At 41.7% G+C, this 13,596-nt stretch overlaps 3 protein-coding genes across 10 annotated transcripts; 2 read left to right on the plus strand and 1 right to left on the minus strand.

The window, feature by feature from the left end:
• The first annotated feature begins 413 nt into the window (after window positions 1–413).
• On the plus strand, window positions 414–3,359 carry hook (hook microtubule tethering protein). 4 transcript variants are annotated; one of them, XM_011312006.1, is made up of 2 exons: window positions 414–612; window positions 701–3,359. In XM_011312006.1, exon 2 carries the CDS (start codon window positions 818–820, stop codon window positions 2,930–2,932), a length of 2,115 nt encoding a protein of 704 aa, XP_011310308.1. In that variant the 5' UTR covers window positions 414–612; window positions 701–817; the 3' UTR covers window positions 2,933–3,359. The 4 variants fall into 4 exon arrangements, with proteins under 4 accessions (XP_011310308.1, XP_011310305.1, XP_011310306.1 ...); XM_011312003.1 differs by having other exon boundaries at window positions 414–540; window positions 596–3,359; XM_011312004.1 differs by having other exon boundaries at window positions 414–540; window positions 604–3,359.
• Dhdds (Dehydrodolichyl diphosphate synthase subunit) lies at window positions 3,337–12,722 on the minus strand. Of its 5 annotated transcripts, none has more exons than XM_011312002.1 (6): window positions 12,516–12,722; window positions 4,643–4,758; window positions 4,348–4,509; window positions 4,086–4,234; window positions 3,771–3,955; window positions 3,337–3,674 (listed from the first exon to the last, which is right to left on the minus strand). In XM_011312002.1, exons 2-6 carry the CDS (start codon window positions 4,705–4,707, stop codon window positions 3,396–3,398), a joined length of 840 nt encoding a protein of 279 aa, XP_011310304.1. In that variant the 5' UTR covers window positions 4,708–4,758; window positions 12,516–12,722; the 3' UTR covers window positions 3,337–3,395. The 5 variants fall into 5 exon arrangements, with proteins under 5 accessions (XP_011310304.1, XP_011310299.1, XP_011310301.1 ...); XM_011311997.1 differs by lacking the exon at window positions 12,516–12,722 and adding an exon at window positions 11,867–11,894 and having other exon boundaries at window positions 4,643–4,811; XM_011311999.1 differs by lacking the exon at window positions 12,516–12,722 and adding an exon at window positions 5,689–5,832 and having other exon boundaries at window positions 4,643–4,811.
• Window positions 5,376–11,874, plus strand: BRWD3 (bromodomain and WD repeat-containing protein). The gene is made up of 6 exons (XM_011311996.1): window positions 5,376–5,575; window positions 5,678–5,736; window positions 5,818–5,847; window positions 6,047–6,106; window positions 6,658–6,808; window positions 6,893–11,874. Exons 1-6 carry the CDS (start codon window positions 5,524–5,526, stop codon window positions 11,836–11,838), a joined length of 5,298 nt encoding a protein of 1,765 aa, XP_011310298.1. The 5' UTR covers window positions 5,376–5,523; the 3' UTR covers window positions 11,839–11,874.
• Window positions 12,723–13,596: the final 874 nt, after the last annotated feature.

Consider the following 13,596-nt stretch of genomic DNA (forward strand, 5'->3'; position numbering starts at 1 on the left):
GAATTTTTCAATTCCAGTGAATACCTCCTCGATTTTTTTTTTGGAATTTCGAATTTTCAAATTTCAGCGAATATCTCCTTGATTTTCATGTTCCCCTGATACTTTTTTAAAAAATTTCGAATTTTTCAATTCCAGTGAATACTTCCTCGATTTTTTTTTGAAAATTTCGAATTTTAAAATTTCAGCCAATACCTCCTTGATTTTCATGTTCTCCTGATAATTTTTTAAAAATTTCGAATTTTTTAATTCCAGTGAATACCTCCTCGATTTTTTTTGAAAATTTCAGTCAATCCTCTATGCTCCGACGATCACCACGTTTCCCCCCACTCTATCGCTACCCCTCCTTCGCCGGTATCGACACCCAGCTTCGTGCCCTGCCTTATTCACGGGTATGGTGACAGTTTGATTTAGTTCCGTAGCCGCCGCTACGAAAGTGGTTGGTGGAACCTTTACCATAAGCACTGCTCATCTCTCCTATAATGTCTGAATAAATCTCCAAACTCCAAAACTTGAAAATCCAAACTCCAACAATTATCACAAGTGAGTAAATACTACGAGTCACTCCACCAATATAATTGCTTCGTCAGTTGAACAGAATTCAAGCTTTCACAGGTAACCAGATCAACGTGCAGATTTGACCAGCAGCATTTCCATTAAATTTGAAACAACTCTAATCTTCGAAAGGTCTTCCTACAAATAGGTCACAGTATCTAGCAGTAATGACTCCTAGCGATCGATGAGTCAGCGAGCAGACTAGATTAGACTGGTGTGTAATTTCTCTGATTATCCAGAATCTTCAAGTGCTTGAAGCCTCATCATGGGTGAGCAACAACTAGAGAGCCTTCGAAAGTGGCTGGATACGTTCGACCTCGTCGTCCCCCACGGGTCTTCAAAGGACATAAGTGATGGTGTCGCCTTGGCAGAGGCTCTAGCCCAGATAGCCCCAGAATGGTTCACCTCAGCCTGGAGATCCAAGATAAAATCAGACGTCGGCACTAGTTGGCGACTCAGAGTTAGTAATTTAAAAAAAATTGTCGAGGCAGTAATGGAATATTACTCCGAGTGTCTCAATCAGCCTCTGTCTGGGTATGTCAAGCCAGACGCCTCAAAAATCGGTGAATTATGTGACAGTGATGAGTTGAGAAGATTATTGCAGTTGGTGTTGGGCTGCGCAGTTAACTGCACAGATAAGCAAAAATACATAACGAGGATAATGGGGATGGAGGAGTCTGTTCAACAGGCTATAATGCAGAGCATCCAGGAGCTAGAGGGAAGTATGCACGGAGCGAAATTGTCACTCGGTGCGAGCCTCAATTTTGAAAGCCTGGATGTCGGTGATGGAGGCCAACAGAGACTCCTCGCCGAGCTCCAAATGGCAGTCGATCTCAAGGATCAACTGGGTCAGCGCTGTCACGAGCTCGATCAACAACTCTCTCTTCTCCAGGAGGAACGAGCTGCGCTCATTGTGGAGAATAAGAAACTGCAGGAAAGACTCGAGGAATTGGACAATCCTGATAACTCAGCCTCGAGTCTCAAGTTCTCTGGGCTGAGGAAGCAGATTGAAAATCTCAAGGATGAAATATTCAAGATCGAGGGGTCAAGGGATGACTATAGACTCAAGGTGGAGCTCCTTGAGAAGGAGGTTTTCGAGCTGCAGTCCAAACAAGAAGAGTTGCAGAAGGTTGCTGAAGAGTCAAATCAGCTGAAGGATGAGATTGATGCCCTCAAGGAAACAGCTGACAAGGCCATTAAATACGAACAGACCATCGAATCTTATAAGAAAAAAATGGAGGACTTGAGTGATTTACGGAGACAAGTTAAGATTCTAGAGGAGAAGAATCTGGAATATATGCAGTCAAAGATTGAGTACGAGGAGGAAATAAAGAGAGCGTCGATGGTGAGGAATCATCTGGATGGGTGCAAACAGCAGTTGGCTGCGTGTCAGTACAAATTCGATGAGCAGACGAATAAATGTGATAAATTGGAATTTGAAACGAAAAAATTGGAGGCTAAATTATCGTCAGTGCAGCGTGAGAAGGAGAGACTCATCATCGAGAGGGACACACTCAAGGAGACAAATGAGGAGCTCAAGTGCACGCAGCTCCAGATAGCTGAAAATTCGTCGACTCCTACTATGGTTCATGCACTATCCAATGCCGAGTTAATTCCCCCGGAAATCAAGGAGAAGCTACTGCTTCTCGAGCACGAGAATAAAATGCTCAAGTTGGAGCAATCGGGTAATGACGAAAAATTGCCAACTGTACAGGCGCTGCTGGACGACTCTGAGGAGCGTTTGAATGCCCTGAGAGGACAGATTCGAAAGGCCAATCAGAGGATAATGGAGCTCGAAAACAGAATTGAGGAGCTGACCGAGCAGCAGGCCAGTGGAGAGATTAAAGTCGATGGGGCAGTCCTGCAGACGCAGATTCTCCATCTGCAGAACGAAATCAAGCAACTCCAGGGGGAGAGAGAGCGTTCGACTCTTCAGATTGATGAGAAGGAAGGGGCGATGCAGATGCTTAAGGAAAAAGTTCGAATTCTTCAGGATAGCTTGACCCGGAAGGAAGAGGAAACCGCTGCTTTGGAGGAGAGGTATAGAAAGTACATTGAGAAAGCCAAAAGTGTCATCAGAGGGTTGGACCCTAAATTGAGCAATTCTCCTGGAGAAGTGATGCTTCTGAGGAATCAGCTTGTCGAGAAGAGAAAGAATATTGAAGATCTCGAGCGGTCTATGAGAGAGACCAAGGTACTTAGGGACATGGAAGAGAAACTCATGGTTTCTGCGTTTTATAATTTGGGACTTGCGTGTCAGAGAGAGAGTGTCGATCAGAGATTAGCTGCCCTTGGTACCAGCCAGGGCAATTCTTTTCTCTCCAGACAACGACAACCCTCAGCCAGGCGGACTTTACATCCCACCTATAATTCTAAGTGAATTTTCGTTATTTTTAGAGGGGAATATTTTTTCAATTGATTATTTTAATATCTTTAATCGAAAATTGAGTAGCAGAAGAAATAAATGTCCCAAGGTGTGACACTATTATTTCATTTTTCACAATATTCTTGAATCAAGAATATTCTGAGTTAATAGTGATTAGGCGTCACTTTGTATATATAGTCAAAAAAAGAGATGTATTTTAAATGGTTCGATACCTTAATATATATTTTTAAGAAATTTGTATTGTATCTGTAGAAAATTTAGAGTTACCATCTTTATGTTTGTCTTCAGTTTATCGGATAATGCGTTGAAGTTATTTTTAACGTGACAATTATATATGTTATTGGTCCATACGGAATGACTTACGTAATTAGGAAAATTGAATAATTGTAAAATCGTGATGAAATTAAATTTTTTTTTATTATTCGTTTGAGCAAAAATAATTTAAAGATTGTTCATTTCACTTGATATTTACAAAAGATGGGTTGATTTTGGATTTTGGAGGAATGTGTGCAATGGCGACTGCTAATTGCTCCAGTAGTTTCCGCCGATTGTTCTCTATTTTATTTGCAAATGTAGTTGCACGGAATGAGCAAGGTTGGTCAATAGCTTTCTGGTAAAGTCTCATTCTTTCCAAATCCGCGTAACTGCGTTGATAATGGAAGATTGCTATAAGTAAGTCCCATATGCTGGATTCTGGCCAGAGAACGTTGGAAAAATGTACGTAGGAGTGTGAAATCTAATGAACAATATAAAAAGTATTATGGATAAATTTATGAGTTCAACAAACTCTTCAATCCCAATGAAATTGTTGTTGATCTAATTATTTAACCACCTGCCAGAGGAGATAATCACTGAAACGAATTTCCCCTGAAGTCCTGATGATGAGATCTGGGTCTGACGATCGACTAGTATAAAGGCATTTCGAGAATAATTTCTCTGTGACATCGGCTGTGTCGATATCATTATTTTTAACACCTTCTGCAATCGTTTTGACTGTCTCTGTAATCTCGTCCCTAGCTGAAAGCAAAATTACAATTGTATATTCGCTATTCATATGCATTGATTCATATCCGAACATTTTTTTTTTCTATTTGTATTATGTATTATATTTTTTTTTTTCGGCAATAAATATGAATAAGGTCCTTACAGGTATAAGCGAATGCAATATTCAAAAATGCCTTATCATTATCTTTGGTGATAAGCATAGCCTTCGCCATCAATTGTCGTAGGTGTTCAGGTATCAACGACATATTTCCTATCACTGAAATACGTACGCCATTCTCCGTCAACCTATCACTGAAATGAAATTGATAATAATAATACTAACTTTCATTGAGGTACAGGAGAAAAATTGTATTAAATTGTATTAAATGGTAAAGGTAAAGTTTACGATGGACATGATTGCGTACCTCTCATCTAATAGTCTTTGGAATTTCTTCCTCGCGAGATCAATCAGTGCGTCTACTTCTTTCTGATTTCTCTTGAAATTTTCAATGCTAAATGCGTAGACTGTTACCTCCTTGATACCAAGATCCAGACACCACTGGAGAGTCTCAGCAAGTTTGTTGAACCTTCAAAAATGAAACGAAATTATTGAAATTTTTTAATTGCTTTGACATTTCTATGTAAAATAATTCATCAACCGAGGGAAAATTATGAAAAATTTATCTGCTTTTCCGATTATCGATTTTCTGTAATGATTACCCTTCTGCGTGACCCTGAATTCCAGCCACCTTGTTTTTCCTTGCATATCTTCTGTTTCCATCCATAATAAAAGCCACATGCTGAGGAATCCTCCCGCACTTGATTATTTTCACCGCCAACGATTGTAAAAAACTCAATGTATTTTTTCTTATCCACGACATTTTTTTTTCTAATAAAAAAAACACTCAACAATAAAAAATTGGGGAATGAACATTCAAACAATCCTCAAGCACGAAGCCAGCGGTTGTTCCACTCAAATTAAAATCGGTAAATGTCTAGAACGTTCTTTCCGAAATTCAACAGAACGTTCAAACACTATTTGCCCCAAAATGTATTATAATTTTTACATTATTGAAGCTATGTCACGAGTATCACGAGTGGTAGCTGGTGCAGTTGATGATACAAATTATCAATGCAACAAGAGTAACCGAAAATGCATGAAAAAATGAAAAACTCGAAATGGGCGGAGAGTAAAAAATAAATGCTCTCAGTATTTTTAGGAAAATTATTATTGAAAATTCAGCAACAAACTCTGAGTGAAAAAAGTGAGGGGCAACAGAAAGTGTAAAGTTCGCACCTGAAATTCAACTATCCAATGCCTCCACGCCATGAAATTTCCGAGCACATATATATGTAATTATGTATGTAGTCGGGAGTAAGTGGTGGTGGTAATAGTAGAGTGGGGATATCCCTTGGAACTACTTTTTGAAAGTGCAGGAGTGAGCATGCGTGTATGTAATGCGGTCGTTAGCCCACTACTCGCTACAGGCCAAAAGAATACCGTAAATTTTAATACCGCGCTATGACCCGTAAAAAAAAAGTTAAATAATTATTAAAAAAATACTTAGTATACTGAGTGTGAAAAAATTAAGCCCTCTCCAATGCTGACGATGGAGAGCCAAATAGGAACGAGTGAATCTGTTATCGAGCCAGGTAATAGGTTTATCGAGTTGTGTGAAAAGCTGAAGTGATGAAAACATGGGTGCCCCAGTGAGCATGCGAATTGTGTCTTAACCCGAGCGTTCTTTATTTCAGAGCTTTACTACCTAATTGCCAAATTCCTCGAGGCGGGACCCCTTCGTGACACTGCCGAGGTGAGTCAATCATCAGTAATTCCCATAATGCATCTCTTCATTTTTTTAAACATTACTAATGGATTATTGTGTAATGTACAGGTCCTCAAGCGGGAATTGGAGCGAGCCAAGGTAAGACCATTACTGGTTGACGTTTTACCGGGGAGCACTACATAACTAGTGGCTCCACATGGTTTGCACGTGGTTTCTACTTGTCAAAACATTAGATTCAAGGGGTTACTGACCTCCTTGCTCATAAAAAAAAAAAAATTTTCCACTTGTCCTTCCTGTAAATTACTACAAAATCCATTTTTCTACGATTTCTCCACAGATATTGCCACAAAGGCTTGACTGGGAAGGAAATTCTCATAATCAAGGGTTTGCAGAGTTGGTAAGTTGTATTCGATGATTTTATTGGCAATTTTCGGGGCGCAATTGGGGGAAGAGCTCGTTATAGCTTTTTCCAGATTTTATTGGGTCTAGGGATGGGAAGGGGTTTTGGGCCTCAGGAAGCGAAGGAATCGAGCCTTTGTTTATTAGTATCGAGCGAGCCTGAAAGCCACCCCTCGGGGGACTGCCAACGCTTCAATCCTCTTGTTTTCCCCTTCTTCTTCATTAAGCGTTCACAACCGTACTATTTTTCTCGTTTCCCCTCATGGGCTTTTCACCCGTATCGCGACATCTAGTGGTGGCTGATTTCAAGATACATATGCTGAGGCGTATTCAGAATGTTTGGACATGTGTTGCGCCAGAGGTGATGGGGATTGGCTGGGGCTGAGGGATTCAGCTCTCATTGGTTTATTGGGGACTACTTTTTGGGTTCGTAATGCGGCGGGAAGGTTCCGGTAGCTTTCACCTTTATTTTCTTGTTTTTCATTTGCGACGGGGCTTTATACTCAATGTTTACTAAATTGATATTTAATAATTATATTCATTCAATAGGAGAGAAAATATCCACATATAAGTAGAGATCATTTGCTGCGAGTATGTGCAAGAATTGGTCCAATACTGGAGATAGAGGTGCCACCATGTGTACCTGGTGCAGTGTCTCTACTGGGTGCTGGCAAGCAGTCAATCCTCCGAACAAAAGAAGGCAAGCCTCCTCAACATGTTGAGAAATTGATAATTTTTTCTTCATCGTTTGTGTCTTAATTACGTGGCGTTAACTCGATTCCAGATCTTTTGAAGCATTACCGAGGGATCACTGGCTACTCGAGTCGCCTAGGAGGTCAACCACTCCTGGAGCAGCCTGGTTCGCTGCTCACTCACAACATTGTGCGAGCCCTTCAGGGTCGAGAAAATTCGGGTCCCCTGTGTCGACGCGAGGCAATCCCTACAAAATTCTACTCAAAAATGCAACTCTACAGACACACACTGGGTCACCTCTCTGCCGTTTACTGCGTTCTTTATGATAAAACCGGTAAATATGTTATAACTGGAGCTGACGATTTACTGGTAAAAGTCTGGAGTTCCATGGACGGAAGGCTCCTTGCGACTTTCAGAGGTGCATCAGCAGAGATCATGGACATTGCCGTTAATTTCGACAACTCGTTACTCGCAGCTGGAAGTCTCGACAAAATCCTCAGAGTGTGGTGTTTTCAGACCATGTCCCCAGTGGCCGTTCTCTCAGGCCACTCTGGCATGATAACGTCTGTTAATTTTTGTCCCATAAAGTGCAACGGTGTTTACTATCTGGTGTCAACGAGCACCGATGGATCCGTGGCCTTCTGGTCGTACAGAAAGGAGAGACATGAGAGGGCAGTATTTCAACCAAAACCAATTCAATACCACGAAAAAATGCGTCCTGGTCAGGCCCAGATGATCTGCGCCTCCTTCAGCCCTGGTGGTGCCTTTATGGCTGCAGGATCTGCTGATCACCATGTCCGAGTGTACGCCATGCTGGGAGACGAAGGCCCCAGACGAGTCCTTGAGGTCGAGTCAAACTCAGATACCGTCGACAGCATCCAATGGGCACACATGGGCCTCAAATTCATCTCAGGATCCAAGGATGGCACTGCAAATGTTTGGCACTTTGAGCAGCAACAGTGGCAACACAAACGCCTTCTCATGACCACTAGACTACCCACGGAGCCGGAAACCGAGGAGGACTTTAACAAAAAGGCCAAAGTAACCATGGTGAGCTGGGACTGCAGCGACGAGTGGGTAATCACAGCTGTCAGTGACTTTTCTCTAAAAGTGTGGAATGCCAAAAGCGGTGAGCTTGTGAAAGTACTTCGTGCTCACAAAGACGAAGTTTTTGTCCTGGAGTCCCATCCAATCGATCCACGAATCGTTCTGAGTGCTGGCCACGATGGACAATTAATAATCTGGGATGTTTTGAACCCAGAACCATTGGCTGTTTTTCAGAATTTTATTGAAGGGCAGGGTAATGGGGCTGTCTTTGATGCCAAGTGGTCACCTGACGGTACGATGCTTGCAGCAACAGACTCCCACGGGCACTTATTGATGTATGGATTTGGTAGTGTCAGTGACAAACTCAAGATCATACCCAAGGAATTGTTCTTTCACACTGATTATCGACCCTTGATTAGGGATAATAATAACTACGTGCTTGATGAGCAGACGCAGACAGCTCCTCACCTGATGCCTCCACCATTTTTGGTAGATGTGGATGGTAATCCTTATCCGCCAGCACTACAGCGTCTGGTACCAGGGAGAGAGAATTGTCGAGGGGAACAATTGGTACCGAATATTGCTGTAGGTGCTGGGGGCATGCAAGAGGTAATCGAGGGTCTTCCTAACCAACTCCCTCGTTCTGATATCGATAGGTTGATCGAGGCACTGGCACAGAGACAGAATATTATTGGTGTGGAGAATGACGATGAACGAGAGGAGAATCGTGAGGAACATCATGTGGAGCAGTTGAGAGCTGTGGGGATAGCAAGCCCTAGGGGTAGTCGTCCGGGACTTCGACGAGATGGCGATGTCGAGGGTGTGAGACAGAGCAGTGGCAATTGGCAAAGGGATAACACCACACCGTGGAATAAACCAATCCTGGCTCAACCTCTCAATCCAGCCGTCAAAGTAACACAACTTAAGCAGCTTCAAGGGATGGCTGACCTAGAGCTTGACAACTGGAGGAGGGAGATGAAGAGACGACCACTGACGAATCCCGTTGAGATTGAGGAACGCCTGAACAATCGGGCCAATACCAGGAAAAGAAATCGTGGTATCAGACATGGTTATAGAACTAGGGCGACTCGAGAGGAGCAAGAAGAGGATTATGATGAGGAGAATGGCAATAGCAATAGCTCAATGACCAGTAACACCAATGACTCGACTGCTGATGAGGTTGATCTCTGTTCAGAAACGTCGTCGGACACTAGCAGTGTTTATTCCGACTGGATCGCCGATCATGGAGTTAATCTTGAGCCCCCAAAAAGAAGTAAAAGAAAACCTGTGCAGAAAAAACGTTCACCAACACCTCCAACAGACTCTGAGGTGCGGAGATCCCAGCGGCCGAGAAAAAAAATCATTCATCTGCCGAATGGAATATCAGAGGTGCCAGAGGCATATAGACCTTCTGAATGGCTGACTGAGGTAATCCCGAGGAAGGCACCTTACTATCCACAAATGGGAGATGAAATCGTATATTTTAGACAGGGTCACAGTCTCTACCTCGATGCAGTGAGAAATAAAAAGGTGTATGAATTGGGACCTAGATGTGAGCCCTGGACAAAGACAAACTTACGTCCCCAGGAGTTCGTCAAGGTTGTTGGGATAAAATATGAAATTCGTCCACCTAGGTTGTGCTGTCTCAAGCTAGCACTGATGGATGAGGATGGAAGATTGACTGGAGAAAATTTTACCATAAAATATCACGATATGGCAGATGTACTAGATTTTTTAGTCCTCCGGCAGACGTTTGAGAATGCTCTGCAGAGGAGTTGGTCTGAGGGGGATCGATTTAGATGCATGATTGATGATGGCTGGTGGATGGGACAAATCGAGTCAATGGAACCTTTGGATGATGATTTTCCAGAATCGTATTTTATGTGCTTCCGAGTGAGGTGGGATAATGGGGAGTTCGAGCGAATGAGTCCCTGGGATTTGGAGCCAATCGATGAGGACAGATTGCCCACGGAAATTGGAGGAGCTGTTCCAGTGTTACCTGAGGAGATCCAGGCTACTCTGTATCAACCGCAGGCTGAGGAGTGGCCGATGGGGGATAGGGAAGCCACTTGCAGAAGAATTGCAAGGGGAATTGATCAAGTTATGACTCTGGCGATTGCTGAGCACTTTATAACCCCAGTGGACCTCAATATTTATCCGACGTATGCCTTTTTCGTGGAGTATCCCATTGATTTGAGCACCATCAAGGCAAGACTGGAGAATCATTTTTACAGGAGAATAACGTCTGCTCAATTTGATGTTAGGTATCTAGCAACTAATGCTGAGCAGTTTAACGAGCCTCACAGTCAGATTGTCAAGGCTGCTAGGATCGTTACTGATTTGTGTCTGAGAATTATCAAGGAAACCACTGAGGTCGATGTTCCTGCTGTTTATCATCAGCTTGCTGACACGTATCATTCTTCGGATTCTGATATTGATGTTGAAGATCACAATATGCCTTCTACGAGCAGGCAGAGGACTCGCTCCAGTAGGAACTTGAGATCTCAGCAGGAGGTTTGTGTTGATTGGAAGGTGGCTTGTAGGCAGCTGCTGGAGGCTCTGTGGCAGTGCGAGGATTCCATTCCATTTCGAGAACCTGTCGATACCATGGAGCATCCTGATTATCACCAAATCATTGATACACCCATGGATTTGAGGACTGTGAAGGAGGATTTGCTTGGAGGTAATTATGAGACTCCTCAGGAATTTTCCAAGGATATGAGGCTCATTTTTACCAATAGTAAAAATTATAATACCAATAAACGCTCGAGAATCTACGCTATGACATTAAGATTATCAAATTTATTCGAAACTCAAATGAAGAAAATAGTTAACAATTGGAAATCAGCTAAAAGACGAAGTGAGAGCACTAGACCAAAAAGTAGAACGAGAGCTCAGCCAAGATCGTCTAAAACTCGGTTAACCAATGGAGCAGGCCCTTCGAAACCAAGCCAAGACAGTAGTGATGAAGATGAGGAAGAAGAGGATGTGAATAATGTCAATGATGAGGACTCCGAGGATGATGAGGAAGAGGAGGAGGCTAAACATCCAGCGCCACCGAAAAAGAGATTGCAGAATTTCGATGATCCAGGTCCCTCGAGGGTAACTAACGGCCACGTGAAGCCACCCACTACCTCTCGTCCAACACGTCGAAACACTCGAAACACTCCGAGGAAATCGCAAGCAAGTGACAGTGAAGTTTCCGAATCTGAAGCCTCCCTTGAAAGTGAATCCAGCGACAGTGCCCCAGTGCGTCGCAAAAGGACTCGAAAACAAACAACAAGTGATGATGTGGGAAGTGACTCTGGTGAAAGTTACAAACCAAGTGGTCGCGGCAAACAGACTCGTAAAAATCGTGCGAAAAACAGTAAAAATCCACGAACAGTCAATCGTCCAAAGCCCAAGTACGTTCCTCAGGACGATGACGACGAGGAGGAGCACATGCTGGAACCTGAGAATTCTGAAGAAGAGGAGGAGGAGGAGGAAGAGGAGGAGGAGAGTGAGGAAGAGGTTATGCCGAGAAACACGACGCGATCGCGAAAGATGCCTCCAGTACAACAGAGAGTGCCTCGGTCCGTCTCAGATGAGGACGAGAGTGACGAGGGCTCGTCAGGAAGCACTGCTTATGGCTCCCAGAGGCAAAACACTCTCGAGAGTCATCACGACACAAATAGCAGCGACTCAGAAGTGATGAACAATCGTCTGAGGAATCACAGACCACAGAAAAAAATTCACACTGGGCTGAGTGATGATTCAGATCCCGACGAGGTAATTTCACACTCACGAAGAACAGTGAAACGGCCAAGGTACAATGAGGAGAGTGATGATAGCACTACAGCACCAGTTAGAAATAGACGTAAGATTAAAAGACGTTATTACAATGAGGAGAGTGATGAGAGCACACCAGAGCCGGGCGTTAGTATAAGCAGTAGGGGACGCGTACGCAAGTTGACCCCTAGAGCACGTGCTTTTCTACTCGAATCACCTTAACGGCCTTTTATTTAAATAATTACGTTACCTGTATATGTCATACACTCTTGGCCAAAGTCCAAAATCAAGTTATTGACGGAAAAAAAAATTAATGATTCTTTTTCATTCTTTGCTTTTTTCATTTAAATTATAAAATTTTCATTTTCCTTTTTCATTTGTGGATTAATCCTTGTTTTTCGTGGAATTGACCAATTTCTTGAAATTAGAATTTGAATATGTCGAGAGTATTCTTTCAAAGGAAGTGCTACCGTATGATTTACTTTATTTATTTCTCCTCAGTGAGTGCTTAATCGCTATTTTTGGCACGAATATCTCATGATTACTTATCAATTTTCAATACTTGATGTTTACTGATTTTGTTCTCCGTTTATATTGCTCGTGAATAATGTTGATAAAATTCACGTGAGTATCACTGCCATTAATGTGGAATTATTGCTTACTGAGAAATTCAATGATTATTTATGAAAATTTCTGTACCTTGGTTGCTTAACGAATTTTATGTTATGTAATGATTTTGTTTTGTTTCATTATTTTGCGTTCATCTGCTTTTTGGGAAATTGGCATTTGATGTTTTGAGGATATTATCACTAATTAATGGACTGACGCTGCACTCATGTACTGTAAACAGCGCGTTGAAAAAAAAAACGATATATTCTACGTACAATTGTTGAACTAACCTGTAATCCGATCGATGAGATTGCTAAATACCGGAGACATTAATTTGCAAAGTTTATGACCAATACCTCATTATCATCAATTAGAAGTATGCATTTGCCGATTCTCAAATCAAATGATTCCGTATTTATACGAGTTTGAAAAAAAAGGCAGTACCTTTGCCTATTAATAATTCTCAATACTCAATTGATTTTTCATCATTGTGTTACACTCGTACCTTTCGAAAAAATATCATTTTTTTTATGATTTTCAATGAATAATTATCCTGGTGAATTCTTGATTTCCGTCTAGCATTAAAATTAATCAATGCACAGCACGAATAATGGGAGTGGTGATTAAACGAAGAGTAACGTCTGTCCACTGTTGTTTCAAGTCTTGACTGTCTCAAGCCATTGTGATATTAGCCATAAGAATACGACGAATAGGTGGTAATGATGGAATTATTGAGTCAACTCAATGGATATTTTTTTAAATAATAAACATGAGGGTGAACATAATATTAGGTAAATTCAATGGAGACGAGAGAGCCACAGACGATAGAGCATAAAAGTTGTCTGATCGGACACAGTGTCCTGGTCTCAGTGGAGTAGGTGACCTTTTTCTGTGTGATTAATGATTATTTGTTTAGAACTATCGAATTAAGGAGATAGAATACTGGATCGTTGATTGGGTAAGGTACGAATGGAGATAGTGTATCATGGCGTTATTGTAATGTAGAATTAATATTAATATTTCAATAATATCAATAAATATTCAATAGTAATGTTTGATATTGAATGAGTGATTTTTTACCCTTTTCAATCTGCTGCTTATATCCTTTCGTTGAGAATTTTTATCATTGACGGATATTATAATTGTTCATTTCAATCGATACTTTTTGAATGAATAGAAATGGTGAGGTTGAAATGAAGAAAAACATTTTTTGGTCATGTCATTGCAAAAAAAAAATCAAGGAGGTATTCACTGAAATTTGAAAATTCGAAATTTCAAAAAAAAATCGAGGAGGTATTCACCGGAATTGAAAAATTCTAAATTTTTGAAAAAGTATCAGGGGACCATGAAAATCGAGGAGGTATTGGCTGA

Source organism: Fopius arisanus, unplaced genomic scaffold, assembly GCF_000806365.1.
Source record: "Fopius arisanus strain USDA-PBARC FA_bdor unplaced genomic scaffold, ASM80636v1 scaffold00095, whole genome shotgun sequence".
NCBI lineage: Eukaryota > Metazoa > Arthropoda > Insecta > Hymenoptera > Braconidae > Fopius > Fopius arisanus.